Source organism: Ambystoma mexicanum, chromosome 3q, assembly GCF_040938575.1.
Source record: "Ambystoma mexicanum isolate Mex_15411 chromosome 3q, UKY_AmexF1_1, whole genome shotgun sequence".
In the NCBI taxonomy this organism is placed as follows: domain Eukaryota; kingdom Metazoa; phylum Chordata; class Amphibia; order Caudata; family Ambystomatidae; genus Ambystoma; species Ambystoma mexicanum.
The window spans coordinates 796,397,686-796,419,016 of NC_090926.1; the positions used below are offsets into that span (position 1 = coordinate 796,397,686).

Below are 21,331 nucleotides of genomic sequence, written 5' to 3' on the forward strand. Positions count from 1 at the left end.
GTAAAACCTTGTGCCTATGGTGAAAGTGAAATAGAATTGCTGGAAACATTTTAAGGGCTTGTGACTTATGAAGGCAGAGAGTGTGTAGCAATAATTTTAGTGGCAAAGAAGGGATCATCCTTACTGGGATGGGAAGAGTAAAGAAAATTAAGAGTTCGTATTCAAGCTAATGCACCCATTCCAGTGACAATAGCGTAAGTAGATGTCAAGTGGGCCTCGCAATATCACAGAGTATTTTCGAAAAATCTGGGGAAGTAAAGGGCCTTTGAACATTGTATCAAAATGAAGAGCAGTTCTCCCCACAACATGAAACAGCAATTGCATGAAGAATTAGATGGTCTTCTACAAAGGGGTATGATAGAATGGGCACATGGTACACAATGGTTATCCCCAATGGTTCTAGTGGCAAAGAACAATGACAAGATTAGTTTGTGTTTACTTGAGAGAGCTGAACAAGAACATATTAGTGGAGAAGCATCCGTTACCAGTCATATCAGGGGCTCTATCTGTGTTAGGAGATTCTAGCTTGTTCCTATAATAGATTTATCAGCAGCATATCACCAAGTGCCATTGTCCCAAGAGTGTCAAATATCTTAGGATGTCGTTTGGTTTAGCATCGGCTGCAGCTATTTTCCAGCAGGTGATGGAAAAGGTGCTGGAGGGGTTCAGGAATGTGTTCCAAGATGACGGTTTGATTTTTGCTGATAGCATGGAACAACATGATAGAGAATTGAGGTGTGTGCTGAAAAAATTGGGTGAGTCTGGCCTGACAGTAAAGGGCAGTAAGTGTAAAAATGGTGTGCATGAAGTAGAATATTTAGGGCACATGATCTCGTCCCAAGGGATTTCTCACAAGCACCGTTTGGTGGAGAGTATAAGTAAGGCCCCACAGGATAAAGATCAATTAAGATCATTCATGGGAATGGCAGAGTTCTGTCATAAATTTGTGTACAATTTTGCTGTTTTTCCAACACAGTTAAGAGTGTTGCTAAAGAAAGGAGTTACCTTCCTGTGGTCGGATGAATGTGAAGAAAGTTTCCAGACGATAAAGGAGGGAATGGCTAATGCCCCTTTGTTGTGGGGATTTGTGAGTGGACGGAGGACAGTGTTGACGGTGGGTGCTAGCTTGCTAGGTTTGGGGGCGTCATGGTCGCATTTAGACTGTGGGAAGGAGGAATATGTCCTCGCATTTGCTTCTAGGCCATTAAGGGGTGCAGAGAAGAATTATTCAGTGGTGGAAAGGGAAGCATTAGCAGTGTTATGGGCTGTCATGCATTTTAGATTTTTCTTGTGTGGCCAGCGGTTTATGGGGAAGACGGACGCAGACCATTGGTGCAAATGTTAGCTGGAGGTAACTGGGCCAAAGGGTCACCCAGAATTTCTAAATGGGTGTTGGGTTTACAGAACTATGACTTCCAGATGTGCTATGTCCCTGTCTGAGAATGTGGTGGTGGACTGTCTCTCGTGACTTTCAGTGGAGTAGGACGGTAAAATTGAGGGGAGGATGCAGTAAAAGGAGATGATTGTTGCCAATATTGAACCGGTGGCCTTGAGTGAAGAAGCTTGTTATAGTAGCTGAGAGAGGTGACACAGTACTCAGTAAGGTGAAGGAGAGGACTGTAAAAGGTTGGCTTCGCAAAGCTGAAGTAGAGAAGAGATTTGATTATTTCTATGAGGTGGGGGACGAGTTGTTTGTCGTTGGCTCGGGGAGGCTCAGGAGGAGGCACAAGGTAATTCCTCCTGAGGGCATTAGGGATAAACTAATTGAGATTGCCCATCAGGGACATCATGGGATGAATAGTACCAAAAGGGTGTTAAGACAAAGTTACTGGTAGCTGGCTGTGGATAGCGGCGTGGATAGGAAGATATGAGAATGTGGTGTTTGTTTAGCAAGTGACAAGAGTAAGGTGGTGTGGGAAACGCCACTCTGTCCAGTGCGAGTACCTGAAGAGCCATGGTAGAAACTGGCAGTGGATTTGATGGGTCCCTTCCAGGGAATGGGTGAAGGTATCAAGTTTATTCTGGTGCTTGTGGATTATCACTGGAAGTGGGTGGTTGGAAAGGGTTAAAGGAGGCCATGACGGCACAGTTAGTAACATTTTTTGAGACTTTTTTTTTGTGAAGGGTTTCCCACAGAAATCGTGACAGATAATGGTGTGCAGTTTTGTTCAGATGCTGTGAGGACATTTGGTTACGGTTTGGCATCATGCACACACGTACTGCATTGTATCCCAGGTCTAATTGGTTGGTAGAGCGAACAAATAGATTTCTGAAAGGAGGTATTCAGTTGGCTATGAGGTCAGGGCTGCCATGGAGTAAAGTGTTAAGAGAAATGGTTTGGAGCTATTGTGTTACACCTCACTCGGTCACAACAGTGTCTCCCTTTGTCTCGTTAAAAGGATGGCAACCGGGTACCAAATTGTGTCCAGGTTGGGTGGGGTTGGCTTGCAGTGTGAATGTCAATCGTAAGGAGGTAATGAAATTGGTGGAAGAGGTTCTGTGTCAATACAAGAGGGCATTTGATGAAACTGAAATTGGTGGAAGAGGTTCTGTGTCAATACAAGAGGGCACTTGATGAAACTTCTAAAGTAAAGGAAACGGGTTGGGTAATTGGATATTTTGTGTTTATGGTATGGTAGTGAGGGGTAGTGTGGTCGAAGAGTAGGTTGGTGTTGAAAATCTCTTGATTTTAGAAAATCAAGCAATCACGAATGCTATAGATAAACTAAGAGAAACCAACAAACGTTTTGATGAGTTTAAAACATCAACAATTGCCAAAAAAACTAAAAAGTTAAGCAAAGATATTCAGGAATTTAAACTTGAAAAGATCTTTCCTTATACAACAGCTGAATTTGCGGAGGCTGCTAAAAAACCACAAGCAACACCAAACAAAGGGCGACGTCGCTGGGTATCATTTTCCAACTCTAGTAGCAGTGGCTCGGATGCCCAACGGAGATTCAATCAACCGCAACAACACCATTTTGCCAGTTTCCAATCCCCACCACCCCCCCCCCCTTTTTAGGCAGAGGAGGGCAAGGAATTCCATATTGGGGCCAACCATGGTTTCCCCAATATGCACTCCCACGTCGCCAACTACGGGGAAGAAGACGGCAGACACGTTGACAACAGACACTAAAGACATTCCTATTTTCAATTTGGCAAAAGTAACTTTGACAGCATCACAAATATCAATTCTTTCTAAAGGCCTTTCATTTGTGCCATCTCGAACAACAAACTGGTTCTTAACTGAAACTGAAATTCGGTGTTTCTTCAGGACTATACGCCTGAAGGCATTCTTTGATGACATTCCAGCAGAACCACTGGACACAGATTCTGGCTTACATATCCCATCTACTTTCAGACCTCAAGATAATGAAACACCCAGAGAAATCATTACTTTTGAAAAATGTATAATGAAGGAACTAGGAAAATTGAAAGGAGATGGAAACTATTTTAAGCACAATCTGTCAAAAGTCGAACAAAAGGCATTAATTGAGCTCTCAAAAAAGCCAAACGTGATCAAACCAGCCGACAAAGGCAGTGGAATTGTGATTATGTCCAATGACCAATACTGCACTATGGTTAATGAATTGCTTCAAGATCAGGAAAGCTATAAGAAATTAAAAAAAGATCCAGCGAGCGAAATTAAATCTGAAATAGCAGGTGTGGCATAATATGCCTATGAAAGGCAACAGATCAGCAACAAGGAACTAAAATTCCTGACTGTGAGTCAAGGCCGCACCCCGTCATTATACGCATTATCTAAAATTCACAAAAACTCTGTCAACCCACCAGGTAGGCCCATTGTATCTGGGTGTGGTCTAGTTTTGGAACCAGTGTGCAAATTTATTGAGGTCTTTTTAAAACCTTTAAGCACTAAAATGGCAACCTTTTTACGAGACACTACACACAATCCACATTTTTGAAAATCTCCCCTTCGATCCCCAGACACAAAGACTTGTGACAATCGATATCAAATCATTGTATACAAGTATTCCTCAAGATCAGGCCATTGAATGTATACACCAAATACTTATTCATCATGATCAACAAAACAGAGTACCTCATAATTTCATCCTGGAATTAATGACTTTAGCTTTCTGTAAGACCTTTTTCAAGTTTAATGGCCAATTCTATGTACAGACCAAGGGAACAGCGATGGGCGCAATCTTCGCTCCCAGCCTTGCGATCCTGTTCATGTCCACCTTTGAGTCAAATAATATCCTGTGTGACAAGAACCCTTATAAAACTTGCATCTCATATTGGAAATGATACATTGATGACATCATGTTCATCTGGAGTGGCTCAGAAACTGAACTCGACCTTTTTCTCAGCTGGTTGAATAACATCGACAATAACATCCAGTTCACTATGGAAAGTAGCACCAAAGAAATCAGTTTCCATGATTTAAAAATCAGACATGAAGACGGAATTTTGAAATGTTGCCTGTACCAAAAAACCACTGCTCAGAACACTCTTTTGCACTTTTCAAGTAACCATCCACGCCACCTGAGAGAAAATTTACCATATGGCCAGTTACTCAGAGTGAGGAGGAACTGCACTAATCTTGCATATTTTTACCAACAATCTGAGGACCTTGCCAACCGCCTGTTAGAGGCTTCCCCAAAAATCTTGTTTCAAACTCTGAGAAAAGGGCAAGGTTCACGGATAGAGACATTTTGCTGTCACAAAACACCACTCGGGAGCACCCTGATCCCGACAAAATGACCTGTGTGATTACACATGGTCCTCACACCTTTCAAATCAAGAAACTAATTTGTAAATACTGGCCCATTGTTAAACTGAGTCTGCCGGACTCCCCAATGCCACGTTTTGCTTTTAAAAGAGCAAAAAACATACGTGACACCCTGGTACATTCTAAATTCAATAAACCAGCTCCAAGAACAGGACTCAGACCTCAGGACGACTGTTGGACATTTTCCCTGCGGCTCATGTTCAGTGTGCCAATTTACCTGTAAAATGAAAAATTTCAACATTGGGACAAAGATTTGCCACCTAAACTCCATGACAAATTGCAAAACAAGCAATTTATTGCATCGAATGTCCGTGTGGCTTGCGGTACGTAGGCCAGACAAGTCGATCAGTGAACATCAGAATCTCTGAGCACCGATCCCGCATCAGATGCAAAAATACATCGCCACCTCTAGTGAATCACTTTTTAGAAAACCACCACACCTCTAACGATATCAAATGGTGGATCCTAGATCTAGTCAAGGAATCTGCAAATACATTACGTAGCCTCCAGCACAAAGAAGCAAGATGGATCCACAGACTCTCCAGTTATATGCATGGATTAAATGAAGAATATTTGCCTTTAATTTGAAACACAAGAGTCTGCCACACATAAGCAACTGACCCTCCTCATGCACGTGGCTCTCCAATGGCCATCATGCACTTATTAACTGTACTCATCAATCAAGTCATCTACACTGAACACAATATTCAGTGCACAAGGTCCATTTTGTCCTGTTCTTCTGCACGATAGGAGCGTGAACACAAATTAGGCAGATGTATAAGTAAGCAACAAGTGTTTTTCAAACTAGTTTTACTCAACAAATGACCCTTTTTTCATGAAACAAAATGACCAGCCTCTGACCAATCAGAACCTGGATTCAAGGACACACACCCCCTAGCAAAATGAACACCAGGCTGCCTGTAAAATTGGCTATGGCACAGAATACGAATCGTGCGAGCGCATCAATTCCTGCAATCCAAATATATTCAACAGATACCGAACAATTATCCCAGCGCGAGCGCGTTAATTCCTGCAATCCAAATGCAAATATCCAAAAGATACCGAATAATTATGCTCGGCTCACCCCGCAGCTTGACGGCAGGTGTAGCGTGTGCAAGTCGGGTCCATTTACCCACGATCATCTGTACGCTCGTACACAACGCTTCAACATCGTGAGTAAGCATGGGTCCAATGAGATCTAAAGGTGGAGGGACACACCTCCCAAGCACTAGCAACAGACTTTTCACTGCACCAATCATTGTGCGCTGACACTGGGGCAACCAGGAAGTGTTGCCTCAGCCAATCAAGTGCGTGCAATACGAGACACACCCGCAGAAGCGATGGCGACGTTCTCGCTCTGCATTTATGACTCAGCCTTTCAGACGCTGAGCAGTCTTTCGCCATCGTCTGTTGTCAGTCTAGAAAAACCAAATCCCTAACCATCGTGTTGCCCCCCCGTGGGCATGCACGCTCCGGTCTCAGACAATCTTTGACACCTCCTAGGGGGTTATGGATCACTATACCCCCACTTGGCTGCATTCGTATCAGGCCCTATGTGCACTGCGTTTACTCCTAGATTACTACCATGGACACAAATAACATAAGACACAAAACAAAGAAAACACCAAGAAACAATTCAATTATAACAATGGGATACATTTATTTATGATCACACAGATAAGCATAATGCATAACAATGCAGGCAGTTCTAATGCTATGTCTAATTTGCACCTCTTATACTTCTGGTGCAAAGCTACCATGCAATGACTATAAGCCTTTCAAATTTCTAATGCAAGCCTGTGCTGCCTAATGCAGTCTAAATGCAAGCGTTGGCAGCCATCACCTCCATGGGCAAATCCACACCATCTTCACACTCTCACTCTAAACAATTCTTGTCTGGTTTTCCCCTTCTCCCCTTATTTGAGTGTCTGTCCTAATCAATCAATTTAGTGTAGGCCAAAACCATACTTCCCATTCTGCATGTGTTTCCAGCTCTGTCTTTGCCAGACCTCAAGATCTGGTAACTGCCAACTGCCAATCTCTCGATCTCATCGGAGCCTCATCACCATCTGCTGCACCAAGACACCTCTCTCTCTCATCTCATCTTGACTCCAGCCAACTCCCCATTCAGCAACCAACAACTCTCTGGCTCTCTCGATCTCTCTGGCAACTACTCAGCAACTCCCTCGAACTAGCTCCAGCAAACAACTTCTAATGGGCTCTTCTCTCCTCCTTGGTTATAGTCCCCAATGACGCACATATCTCTCCATGGTTACTCTACTAAAAATGTCTCTTTCTGTGTCAGCAAATAGCAATGCCTGCCTGTCTGTGTTTGCTTGTTCCTTGCACGGCATGTCCTGTCACTTCGTGTGCTGTCAGCGTGACATCTGAACATCATATCTTTCTTTCATGGCCATTCTGTGTCTGGTGTGAAAAACACCATCTATTTCCCCATTCATACCCCATTCTCTCCACTGTAGGCTCTGTTGGCATCACAAAATGCTCTTTTAGACCCTGTCTCTCTCATGCAAAAGCACCTTCTCCATCTCTCCATGTCACTCCCTTGGCGCAGTCCCCACCTTTGCAGTCTCTGCGGACACCAGAAGCCAAGCTGATAAGGCTCCCTTCTTGGACAAGGGTACATGTTATCGGTGTGCCAGGCAAATGTTTACAAATTCCTTCTCAGTGTAATTCATAACAATTCTCCGCACTGAGCCCAGTGGCGCAGTCAACTTCTGTGTGTCTCTCCATCAGCAAATAGCTCAGGCCTCGTGTTAAATGCTTCCTAGCGTTTACGATTCCAAGCACTATAATGCAAACTCATTCTAAGTGACTCAACATACATACATACATGACAGTCTCTATGTGTGTCTCTACAAAGCATAACAATGTGTCATTCTAAATGGAATATGACACTGTGTGTGTGTCATTCCAGGCCTAATTCGTTTCTCTCAGCCTAAGCGCTATTTCTAATGCAAGCATGAATACATAGCATATCATGGTGCACATATACTGTGTCTCTAAAACAAAATCATGGCACTTCAAATATATGCAAGTGTCATTCTATTGCAAATGGCAAAGTGCAAAGTGGCAGTATGTTTCTCTCCTAAATGGCAAGCACTATATGCCTACAGTATCATTCTAAAAGCATATTGCAAATGCATACAAAGGTGGCAGTCTAATGATGTGGATAGTGTCTACTCCAGCAATGTACTAATCAGAACTAAACAGAATGCAATAATGGAATGAGTCCATAGCAAAGAGTAAGGATTGGGTAATGGTGATTCTAATGATTCTCTAACAGTGAGTCTAATAATGGGTAATGGTTCTCTACATAGAGTACTGTCTAACAATGGGTCCTATGATTCTTCTAATGATAACAATCCCAGGCTCCTCCATTTCACCCAATTTCACACCGTAACAAACCCACTCAGGGGTACTTTGAGGCCATGCTGCATTAACGAGGCACTCGCGCGTCTTCATGGTTGCTGAATAATCAAGGCAAGTATCAGACCACTATTCATTATTATTTTTACAATGACGGACAACATTATAACGCCTGTCTAAATTGGTGTCTGAGGACAACATAACACCAACTTTGCTCTTTTCTTTGTCTTCTCTTTTCTATTCCATGTACTGTAGCAAGTACAGCTGGACCCAACGCCACACGCGCGTTCAAGCTACTTGAAGACCTACCAAGAAATAGTAATTGAAATACGACTCCCTTCACAGGAGGTTGGAGACAATTAATTACCTCTCCTAGTTCAAACACTATTGACAATCGAGCCCTGATAGATATTTTTCTCTATCCCGTCCCAGAATTGATACAAGGACAGCGGGTGTTTGCACCCTGGGGACCCTGTGTTCCATGATGCGCCCTTCTCACCAGTGGAAAACTTCAACCCTAGCCCAAGTGGGTTCTTGATCCATTCCTGCCCACAATTAGGGTAAGGACATTGCTCCCACTAGGTGTTTATTTGTTGTTGCAAATTAAAAAAAACTTCTAGATTCAGACAAATGCCCCATCATCTGAAAACATTCCTTAAAGTACTTTCTTTTGCAATTCTTTTCTGTCTACCTTCATACAGGGTCAAGTCGGGTCCCCATCTTTTCCTGTTCTCGCCCTGAGGAAGGCTTCAGTACAATTTATCTGCCCAGCAGGGGGCATATCCGAAACGTGATATGGATGTTTCCATCATAGATAAGAAGACCTTATCTTTTTTAACTCAATTTTGAAGTTAACCCTAACCTAAGTTGAAAGTGTAATTGTCTAGGCTTTCTTTTAAACACGAACACATGAGTGTACATGTTAGGTGTTTCTTCTTCCAAACACGAACACGTCGGCAGACCGGCATTCATTAAATAGCGGAACCTGCAATACTAAATTTTGAGCCGCTATAGTCTCTCTTTTTCTGTTTTTTTCTCTAATATGTTTATTTATTATTCATATCTATTTGTTCATTTGCTGTCTGCATTTATTTACTTGCAAGATTTGGATTTTTCTAAAGAAATTTTCCTTTTTGGTTTCTAAAACCTCTTGTTTACAATTTGACACTTGTTTTTCAAGTCTTTTCCATATGAATTGAGTTAAAGTCTTTTTCAAATGTATTTCCGTCTTACAACTTTTCATCATTTGATTGTGTATTCAAATCTCAACATGTTTTTCTTTTTAAAATGTAGTTTTGTAAAATGCACAATAAATTGCTTTAACAAAAAGGAATGTCTTCAGAAAAAATATAGTGGCAAAGAATAATTGTGATATCCGCTGTTTAGGATACACAACAAATTAAGTCGATTGAATTTGTTAACACATTTTTTTTGTACATTAGCATAGTGGATACTGTTGGTTTAAGAAAAATATATATACTCTTCACAAGTCCCAATCCACTTTATGCTTTAAGGGACTACCCCGATTCTAGTTTTATGTATGCGATGTTGAGTAAAGGTCAGAGTGATGAAGGGGATAGTGATATGGTAATGGATGGGGGGAGCGTAAGTAGTGAGAGTAATCATGGGAGTAATGTGGTGATGGAAGGGGGAGCGTGCTGGCGGAAGAATCAGGATTTTTGCTGTTAAGTTTAAGGATTTTCTGTGTGTTTAATGGAGCACTAATTTGAGTGGTCATTTCACTTATTCATTTATTAATTTATTGCATTGTTAAGGGGGGCTTCGATGTTGGGGTGTTCTGTGTTTTTTTTTTTAGTTTTAGTATTAAGGGGGGAGGAGATGTGTTATGCTCTGTTGGGTTCCAGAACCAGGAGTGGGCAGTTGAAGGAGAGCTTGGGGCTGAGGTGGCTGCTGCTCTTGGTGTTAACTTAATAAAGCCTTTATATCACACTTACTTTGTGGCGTGAACCCGCAGCTCATCAAACAGCTTCTTCTTACTTCAGCTTCTGAACAAATTGGTGAGTGAGAGGTCCCCTGTTAAACACATTGGTTCCCATTCACTCAGGTTGAGCCAGGCTCAGTCAACCAATTAAAGCAGAAGGGCATTCGTGCACACAGGCAGCCAATCAGGCTTCCATGCATTCAGGCCATTCACTCCACCCAGACAGCCATAACAAAGAATGTGGATTGGGGTAAGCACCAAGCCTTTCGGCACACTAAACTGCATTCATGTCAGTTTCAGTCAGGGCTGTCTCAGGCATTACGTCACACACAGAAACCAGACACCCGTAACACAGAATGTGAGTTCACTTCAGACTCCATTCACACAGGTCCCACCCCAAGGGTGTAATCACAACACACAGACCCTGGGAAGGCTCCAGTCTGTCTGACAGGAGGTAGCCCCAGAGCCATATATGGTATTTCCACCCAACAGCCAGTCGGTAGGAAGGGACAGAGCCAGGACTTTGGGAAACAAGGTTAAAAGGCTATAGAAACCAAGAGGCCCCAGTGGCCATCTTGCCTTTCTGCAAGAATCCATTGATTGCTATGGCAGGACATGGATGTCCCAAAAATTAGAGGACACTCGGAGCCACTGCTATGTCAGCATGTAGCTGCCACCAGCCCATACCCTGCTCTGTGTGCAACACACAAGTGCCCCAAAACACACATAAGGAGTACAAGGGTGTACCCCACCCATTGGTGCCATAAGGGTATCCCATGGTTGGTGTTCACCAAAAGGAAAACATGAAGAGCTGCACTGCCAGAGGTCCAGGCTGGACCTCCGTGGCAGAAAACCTAGAGATAAACACACACACAAGTGGTAGGACAAGGACTAGGAGGCCCTGTCCCTCCATAAGGCATTTCCAGCATCACACATGGAATGGACCGGTTTGTTCCGGTATGCCTGCTCCATTGCCTCGGGGGCCACTAAAGCCACATGGGGGCACTGCACTTCTGCTGTGGTGTCAGGGAACTGGGCAATAGTGGAGAAACGTGCCTTTGCTGCGTGCACCTGCTCGTGGGTGGTGGTCATGGAGATGTGCTGATGGGCATGCCTCATGAGCGCATCCAGGACTTTTTGCAGCACCTTTGAGAAAGTTGACTGGGACATCCCGTGCAGCATCCCAACAGTCTGATATGATGATATGGCATGTATAACGCGCCTATACACAAGTGTTACAAGCTCGACGAGGCAAGGTAGGGGAACCGAGGGAAAACCGAGACAACAATCTTACTAGGCCAGGTGACATTGAGATCGCGCAAGTGCAGGGGAGGTGGTGAAGGGGAAAAGTGCAAGGGGAAAGAGGGGAACAGTGCAGTGCATAGGATAAACAGTAAATACATAGAAACAATAAATAGGATCAATAAATAGTAAGTGCGGCCAGCTGGTGGCAGGTTGCAAGGGTAAGTGCAGACATCAGGTGTCAAGTGCTGGTAGGGGACTGAAGCCATAAATAAATGGTCCCAGAGTGCAAGGGTTGCCAGGGGGCAGTGCAGGTGTGCAACTGGTGGGGAGGGGACCTGGGCCCGAGAACAGAGGGTAGCCAGGTAACCAGTGCAGTTTCAGTTTCAGCCAGGAATTCAGCAGGGGAGAGGAGGAGAGAAAACAGAAACCGAAGGGAAGGTCTTGATGTGCTTCCGGAACCAGAGATGGTTCTCAATTTTCAGAGAGGCAGGGAGGCTGTTCCAGAGGGAGGTCCCAGCCAAAGAAAGAGATCTACCACCAACTCTTTGCTTGGAGAAGCGACAGACCCTGAGGGAGTTGGAGGCGGATGAGAGAGGAGCTCGAGAAGGATGATATTTAGGAAGAGACAGTTGAAGGAATTGCAGCCCCAGGCCCCAGAAGGCCTTGTGCACAATGCTGAGGGTTTTGAACCTAATCCTCACCGCCACTGGGAGCCAGTGTAGAGATTTCAATCCTGGAGAGATATGATCCCTGGGCTTGAGGCCAAGGACAAGTCTTGCAGTCCTGTTCTGGATGAATTGCAGAGGGCGGAGAGTAGAGGCAGGCAGATTTAGAAATAGGCTGTTGCAGTAGTCCAGCCCAGAGAGAACCAGAGCTCTGGAGACAGTGAGCTTCTGAGGGAAGGAGAGGAAAGGAAGAATACCTCTGAGGAGGTGCAGCTGGTAGTGTGACTTCTTAGAGACGTCAGAGATGTGGGGAGAGAACGAGAGTGTGCAGTAGAAGATGACCCAAGGTTATTAGCCTCACAGGTGGGAGCAGGAAGAGGGCCAAGAGATGCCAGCCAGAGAGAGACGGAAGAGGAGGGAGCGGGTGTGCTGATGAGGCGAATCTCAGTTTTACTGGCATTGAGGCAGAGGTAATTTGTGGCAAACCACTCCTGGATAGCAGACAGACAGTCGGAGATGAGAGAAGGAGAAGAGGTGGCTGAAAGGAGCCTGAAAATGAGTTGAGAGTGATCCGTATAGCGCTGAAAGTTGGGGCAGATTGCGGCAATGCGGTGGGCAAGAAGTGCCAGGTATTGGTTGAACAGCCAGGGAGATGGATTAGATAGAGATAGAGGATAAGAAGGACCCAAGTTGGACCTGGGAGGGTCGATCGGAGAGGAAAGAAGTCAGCCAAGCTAGGGCCTGATCGGTGATACCCAGGTTATCACAGAGATGGTTGAGCAGGATGCATGGTTGACCCTGTCGAAGGCAGAAGAGAGATCCAGTAAGGTGAGGACACCAGGGGTTTTGGATTCGAGGTTGGAGAGCAGGTCTTCACGGATGTTCAGGAGAGCATTTTCCGTGCTTCTTGCAACTCTGAAGCCAGACTGATGGTCATGGAGACAACCAACAGATTCAGTGTGAAGATTAAGCTGGGAGCTGGCCAGCTTTTCCAGGAGTTTGCCCAGGAAAGGCGTGATGGAGATTGGGCGATAGTTAGTCAGGCAGGACGGGTCGGCCGAGGGTTTCGTAAGAGGAGGGTGCTCAAGTGAGTGCTTCAGGGGGAGAGGGAAGACTCCAGTGGCAAAGGAGTGGTTGCAGAAGTCAGCCAGAGCAGGAGCCAGGGTGTTAATGTGGTCCTTGATGGTTATGGGGGAACAGGAGTGAACCTGTTTTGACGAGACGTTGATAGATCCGACTTGTCTAGAAACCTCGTCAAGAACATCAAGAGTATCAGATATAGCGGATTGGAGGATGGAAAGGGCTGTGTCAGGGTGTGAGTCAGCCAAAGGAGGTGGAGGGGGGTCAGAAATTGGCGACGAAAGCCTCAACTGACACACGCTTCATGGGTCGGATAACCGAGAAGGTGGGAGGCAGTGCTGGATGTGGCTTGGCCTGAGGGGTAGAGAGGGTGAGCTGTGAGGAAAGGAGAAAGTGAAGAGAGAGGAGTGGTGAGAGGGATAGAAAGGGGAATGTCTTTAGAGCTCAGAACATCCAGAGTGTGCCCTGCAGAATGAGTCGGGCCAGAGGGGAGAATAGAGAGTGAGAGAGAGTCGCAGACGGCGCATAAGAGCCCAGAGGAAGGACAGGAAACATCCAGGTGGATGTTAAAGTCTCCAAGAAGAAGGGATTGAGAATGTATTTATTAGCATTTTTAAAGCACGCAGAATCCGCCTCCTGGCACAGAAGTGTAGGATGGACACAAGCTTTACCAGGGTGCTGGGGGCTGGCAGTTCTGATTGCGATGACGCTCAGATCAGCCTTGATCAGGGTGAGCAGGTCCTGTCATAGTGGGACAGTATGGGTGCCCTCCATAGCACACGCCTCCTGCACCTCTGTGATGCCTGTCCCCTTCTTTGTTGGGGTCTTGCATGCTGCTGTAGCTGGATGAATAGTAGCAGGTCGTGGATTCCATAATCGACATCTGCATGTGGCTGCATGTTGCTTGGATGTTTGTTTGGGGGATGGTCTGGGCCTTATATACTATTGAGTGGATTGGGTGCACCCGTGATTTCATTTTCATCACCTGTGTGCATTTACCTGCACTTTTCGGGGGAGGTAACTGCTCTGTGTTTTTGGCTGGAATACCGCTGATTTTCAGTGGTAATTCAGCTGTTTGTCAACTTGTGATGAAATACCATTTGGGGTTCTGGCGGTAATTACCCTGGTGAAATTATCCCTGGTGCTAATTCCACCAGATCTCTGCGGTAATTCTGCTGGTGGCGATTCTGCCAGTGGTAATTCCACCAGTAGAATTAGCGACACATTGTTAATTCCGCCTTGTGGTGTGGTAGTAATTCAGTTTATTGCCACTTTTACCACTTACCGCCAAACCTGTGGTGCGTACCTTTTTGTATTTTAAGAAATGTCTGTGCTCAGTACAAACCCTAGATTCCTTCCAAAAGTGGCATACCAAATCCCATATAAATGAGTGCGTTGCATCACCAACCTCCTTCAACTTCCCATCCACTAAGCAGAGAGGTCCCCCTGCACTTGCTATAAAATAAATATAAATACTTAAATAAAATACTGTATAAAATATAAAACTAAAGGTGTGTGGAAAACTGCCAAACTGTTTGTGGCGTTTGGTCCTTCTAAACAAAGGTACTGGCATTTCTAAACCAGGAATAACTAGATGGATTTCGTCTACAATAATATTCTGTCACAAAAAAGGCCTCCAAACCTGCCGCCCATTGCATCCATGTGTATGCACAAAGTGGCATACTGTATACCACTCTGTTGTCTATTCAAATCAAGTGAATCTATGAAAGATCCAATTCTCCAGCATTGGTATTTTTTATAGATTCACATGTGGCCTTCCACCTACCCTGTTCTAAGGCTGAGATGATGTGGGAGCAGAATACTCTACCATCTATCCCTCAAGCCTTTGTAAGTTACTGTCAGCCCTTTCCCTTGTCTCCTCTCCAAGATGTCCCCCAGAAACATCACCTAACAATGGGACGAGGAAGAGACCAACTAGGAGGACACATCCTCCTTTAGGTTAGATGAGCATATATCAGCCTTATATTGTTAATGCAGGCTTGTATCAGTCAAGTACCAAGACGAGGAGTAAACAGAGTTATGCACACTTCCTTTAATTCAAACCTTACAAAACAACATTCGGGTACTGAGACGAAGAAGAGGGCTATGGAGGATTTCAGATGGAACAACCAGGCATGTCCAGCTAATGGGGTTTTCCATAGTCGGGCAATTTGACTGAATGACCCACACCTGCGGTCTTTAAACAATCCAAATAGGTATAAAAATGCTGGCCGCACGAGATAAAAAGGAGCTGGAGCGTGAGTTGGAGCTGTAGCTGAAGTCGCAGGAGCTGGGAGCCATGCCAAGCAGGTGAGATGGATGCTGAGGCCAAGGCTGGCCGTGAGAGGGTCTGAAAGTCCTGCTGCCCTCCTTGTCGGGTGTACGCAACAGGAGTTGTAGGGCGGTAAGCACTCCAGCCACAGCAAGTCATTAGTAGAGCAAGGTGTGCTCTCTATGGTCTCCGCGAGGGAAGAGCAGAGCTGTCTGGAAGATGGTGTTAGGCAGAAACCTGTGCAGTTCCCTCTGGGACCACTGAAAAAGATTTAAGACTACAGGTGTTTGGCAGTAAACCCACTTGGTAGCAGTCTGTACCACACAGATTCACTTGGTAGCTGTGGCTGAGCAGTCAGACTTCCCTCAAGAAGAGTTAGGCAGTATGCAGAGTATTCACAATAGGTCAAAAGAACACAGAAGAACAAGTAAACACTGACCAGAGATTGGTGTAAAAGAGATATAATTATTTATTTAAAACCACATCTAGAAAAACACACAGGCACTAATAGTTAGCAATTCAAAAACACGGTCACTAAAAGATATACACTCCCTTAGAAGAATTTTAGACAAGTCTTAAGTAAAGCCCCACTTATTTTCAGACAGCGGTGAGCGCTTAACGCAGATGGCACTCTAATAATTCTTTTTAAAAGGGAGAGAAAAGCAGAGTATAATATGAAACAGATCCCAACACTTTCATAAGAACAACACAAGAGGGAAAGGCAAGTAAAACCGTGAAGTTAGAATTCAGAAGGCCGGATCCACTTTAAGAAGATCAGAACGAAATGTGTCCAAGGTCACACGGTTGAAGTGCACAAGAGTCTTGCAAAGGTTCAAAAAAGTGTTGGACCAAAGGAAAGGGACCAGTTAGAAGGTCAAGGCGGCCAGCCCTGTCCAGAAGGTTAAGGGATTATTATTAGCTTGTAGCAATCTTTAGAAAGGGAGGCCTGGCGGTCACAGTACCTTTAAGTGGTGAGAATACTCCAGCGGGGGCAGTTGTTCCTGGCAGCGGATGTAAGTCAGTGCATCGTCCGGGGGAAGAGAGGATCTTGTCGGGGAGGAAGACAGGAGTCTGTTGCATTGCCAGGGAAGAAACCAGCCGCGGAGTTCTCAGGTAAAAGGAGTGGTCCTTTTATTCGCGGTCCAGTGGTAGGTGGCTGTCCGGTTGCCGGGGTGCTTGGCATGGGCAATTCGACCACAAGACGGCCTGGGATGCAAAGAGAAGAAGGTAAACTGGTTGTGCCCACCAGTCAGGATAAGAAGCCTCTCCAGCCGGGAGATCTTCTCTGTCGTCAGGAAGTGGTGAGTCGGTTCCGCAGGGCTCCACCGGTGGTGTCGTCGTGGTAGGTCGGCTCAGCTTCTCCCTCGTCGTATTCTCAGGTCCTGTGGCGACTTCTGAAGTTCCAGTCCCCAAAGCCCTGCTTTTATGCAGCATACCCCCATTCACTCAGCCTAGCTGTCAATCAAACATGCTAAGTGGTGAGCCGGCCAGCTCACCACTTGGGCCAATCACACAAGAGTGCGACTTGAGTTACCAAGGTAACTCAGTCCAGGGTGCCTAAACCCCCTCCCACACCCCCTGTGGTACCCAGACAGAGTGGCACCACTTTTGGAGGCTTCTGTGGAGAAGCCCGCCAAAAAGTGGAACAAAGGGCTCGACTTGGGTTGGAGTCACAGAAGAGAACACAAACGGCATTTTAGAATCGAGTCCTGGCAGAAAATACCAACCGGAGAATTAATATTAAATAAATAAACCGGCTGTATGTTCGAGGCTATGAGAATTAAATAAAGTTGGTAGCCTCGAACAATGGGAAAATCCCAAAGGGATATATTCACGGTCGAATATAAAAAGTAGTATCCACTGCCACCAGCCAAAACTCTATCAGGGGGGACGGAGACGTGCCCCCTCGACTACCAGACCCCGGGGCAATTGAATTGCCCCGACCAGTACATCCACAATATGATGGTTTGTACTGGTTTCTGTTCATAATTTGGGACTAGTAAATCCTATGGTGACTTTACATGCCCTGGGAGACAGTAGTCAGTCCCAGGGTATGGAGTCTATGGTGGGGTGTCACTATGACACCCCTGTGTTACTGGGTGCTGTGTAACACACATAGGAACAACACATGAGACCCTATGGAGTAAAGGACCCCATAGCCCATAAAACACATTAACGGTCAAAGGAACACCATAAATCATGTCCAAGAGTGGGAGAAAAAGAGTCTCACTCTTGGCAAGAGAAAAAACAAACTCCAGAAATCCAGCAAAGCTGCTGGGGGACTCGCTAGGTTAGGAAATTCAGCCTAAAGCGAGAATTCTCCCTAACAGATGGAAAGTAAAGCGAGGAGTGGAAAGATACCAAAGGGACGCTCTGGGAACGAGAAACAAGGGCTTTTGAATATCGAACGAACTGAAAGTTATTAGAAGCGCTTTTGAAAGCTGAAACAAGTTCTTTGGAATATCAAACAAATTGAAAGACATTGTAAACATTACTGAATGCCGCACAGAGCAAAAGCAAATTATGAGCACTCATGAACGAAGTGAAAGCAAAGTGTTTCATTTAGCAGATACCACTAAATGAATTGTTTGAGACACAAGTATTGGCTGAAGGTTATGAGAGGAGAAACCACGTATGGTTCAAAGCTAAGAGACTTCAAAGAAATGCAGGTTATGAAGGAACCGTTATTGGCAGGAGCCATAACAGTACGGAAAGTGTAACAAAGTGCATAGTGGCTAACTAAGCCACAGTGAAGTGCAGAGTGTGACACTGATGAGAAAAGCAAGTTTCACTGTCTAAGGAACTGTTACACAAGAAAGTAGAGTAGCCCCTAAGTGTCAGTGTGGATTCAGGGCAATATATAACATTAAACAAACAGGAAGAAAGATCCACACTGTAGTCAGTGTGGGTTACTGTACTAATTTACTCTTATTCAAAAAAGATTCTATGCTCATGTACAGAGTTACAGGTGAGAAATACCAAGTATATGTCTAAAGAACAATTGACCATTTATTAGTGATAAAACAAGGCAAACAAATCATAATGAATAAATAATTCAAAGAAAAAAACATTTGTAACCAATAAAGCAAATTCATTAGGGTTACCTCAGCAATATAAGCTTGTAAACATAAATGCAAGAAACAGAGAAAAAGAGATAGACAAGGAAACAGAAGTACAACTAGAATAAAATAAAGAACATATCTAATTGTTACTCTGGAGTGGACTCAATACCTAGTTATAAACTTTAGTAGAGATGTCTATTTCTAAGAAATTCACTAATTGTGTATCATGATCAATATCTGATCATGTTTTGTGATCTGCCAACGTGCATGTTCCTAAGCACGATATTTTGTATCAGTGCTGCTTACCATAATGTTCAAGTAAATGAGCACTGGTGGCACGTTTCGGCTATTGCCATTGTTGTCGGCATGTATTCAAAGCCTTCCTCAGGGCAAATGGACCGCAAAGAAGTCCTGCAAAAGAGGGAGGCAGATGCAGAAGTAGTTGTCAATGTTGTGTTTTCAAACATATACATAATTGTCTTACCAAGAACATTTTATGTGAGAGATAGTACTGCTTTCTTTAATTAAAAACATAAGGTGTCTGCATAGTACTCGCCCTGTATTCTAGACAGGGGTATGCAGACTAAGGGACCTTGTGTTGCTGGCGACAGACAGTCCTTTTGGGAGTGTGAGGTTGAATCTTGCAATTGTAAAGATCATAGATTGGATGTCAAGGTTTACGTATCTAGAAGGAGGGAGATAGAATGTGTATGTAAACCAAGGGGAAGAAGGAAAGCACTGAACAATCATTGCTGACAAGAAAGGATATCGGTTGTGTGACCTGTAAGGGGTGGACCGTGTGGTCCGACAACTGTGTCTAGACAGAGTGCCCCCTATATGGAAAAAGTCAATGGAATTATCCAGAAAGAAGCTTTTTGAAACAGCCACTTATGTGATTTTGAAACAAGAAACAGACTTATCTATGTGAACCAGTGAAATGTACTGATGATAAAAGAGCTGGGAAGAGTCCCAAGGAATTGTGTTGTTTTTGAAAAGCTGGAAGATCTGAACTCTTGGGGAAGGGGACCCCGATACTTTGTAACTTTTCTGAACTTTGAGAAAGGGAAGCAGATTACAAGCCAAGAGCTTTTGATGTTGACATCCCCACACATTGTATACAGTTAGTTGTTAGGGCATGTATAGATTCTGGACACAGACCGACTTGTTGATTTGGACTTCCTGACACAGACTATCCTTAGTTTTCTTTAGGTATGGAAATCCCACCTTAGTATAGGGCAAGTTAGGCCTTCATCCTGACTTTTATGTTAATAAAGCTTTTGAGATCCATTTTTAAATCTGTTGTCTGTGTCTACTTCATGATGCTTTCACATAACCCTGCTTGATGGTGGAGATTGCTAATTCCCTGCCTGTGGTCATTGATTAATTCTTGTCTGGTAGCCAGTAATTTTAAATTCTACTTAATTACCTTATTTCTAGTTGTGTCTGATAGCCTTTGTTGCTAATCCTGTCTGCTACTATTTCTCTTTGAGTGGCAGGGATGTGTGTCTTACTGCACTGGCTGATGGATGTGATAAAAATAACGTGCTAAATATGCAGCAGAAAAAGCCCTCTTAAACTGCCTTGAAATGGTTGTTCCTATTTGCTAAGTGAGCCTACATTTGCACTTAAAGTGGGACATGTTTTGCAGCGATCTATAGTTTGCAGGATATTTTTTGTTTGGCAAAATATTTTTCTGGGCTTCTCCATCAAACAGGCCAGGTTCAATAGAGGTTGACGTTGCAGGAAAATGCCAAGAGGAAAGATGCATAGCTTTTTCTTTGCAGTGTTGCTCTGGCAACACAGATTTATAGGCGATTGGATAACATTTATGCTCGCCTGGATCCCTCTAGGAACAAGGTCCAGCCATGATAACTATTGAATTTATCGAGGGTCCCCCTTGGATACAGTGACCCCATGTCAATTTTCTACACACTCACTGTTGTTCTCTCTTCTACTTCCAGGCCTTAGTGGAGGTCCAGCTTCATACTGGTGTACAAGTCCGATTCCTAGAGTCCTGGAAGGAGTTTGGCGAGTTCGCTAGCATGTTCACCAAAGCTGTGGCAGAAGCGCCATTCAAGTGAGTGAGATGTGTGTGGGAGGAGTGGTTAGGGAGGAAGAATTGGTAATTAGGTAATCAGTAAACAGTGACTCATGTATTTGTCATAAATGTGGTACATTCCAGGTTGTTTTGCTGTATTTGCCGAATAGCCGTTTTAACACATTTTCTCATGGTATCCTTAGAGGGGGTAATGTGGTACGGGCATAGTTTTAAATGGATTTTAGGGTAGTGTGGAGGTATATAACACAATATCAAGGCCTTGTCTCCCCATCTCCCCCTTACAAAATCCCAGTGAAAACATGCAGTGAAACAGCCACCACATGAGATGTAACAGATAACATAAAATGAGGTTTTGAGTGGCAGAAGTCCTAAGCATTGTGCAAATACCTTTTTCTGCAACTTGGCATCTAGATTGTGATTAATAACCACTTAGATATTCATGCATATCTAGGAACACTTATTAACAATGGATTGTCAACTTAATCTAAAAAAAAATGCAAATGCAGAAAACAGTCTGTTTTATTTTTCTAGTCCAACACTTGTACAACTGAGGACTGCCCCTTAAAGCCACTAAACATCCTGCAACCATAATTCTATGAAGTAGCCTGTACGTCTGTTAGGAAATCATTTCTTTTTTCTGCTTTCCACATTTAGATATAATAATGTACACTACCCACTGCCACTCTTGGACATTTCTATGAATATTAACCTGCATCACATCTAGGCATGATGTTAGCATTTGTCACATTTAGATAGAACTGTGAATACTGGCTCACAACAACCCACAGGAGTCAAACCTAGTAAGTGCCTGTTGTGATAGAACTGTGAGTCTACTAGTCCACGTCGTCGTTAGAAATTGAAAT

The 21,331-nt window shown here is 44.2% G+C and overlaps 1 protein-coding gene across 4 annotated transcripts in view; it reads left to right on the forward strand.

Annotated features, from left to right (window-relative positions):
- EME1 (essential meiotic structure-specific endonuclease 1) overlaps nucleotides 1-21,331 on the forward strand; it is a 313,316-nt gene that overhangs the window by 154,605 nt on the left and 137,380 nt on the right. For all 4 annotated transcript variants that reach the window (XM_069654873.1, XM_069654874.1, XM_069654875.1 and 1 more), the window contains one exon: nucleotides 20,371-20,486. In XM_069654873.1, the coding sequence (XP_069510974.1) occupies nucleotides 20,371-20,486 (116 nt within the window). The remainder of the gene's footprint in view (nucleotides 1-20,370; nucleotides 20,487-21,331) is intronic.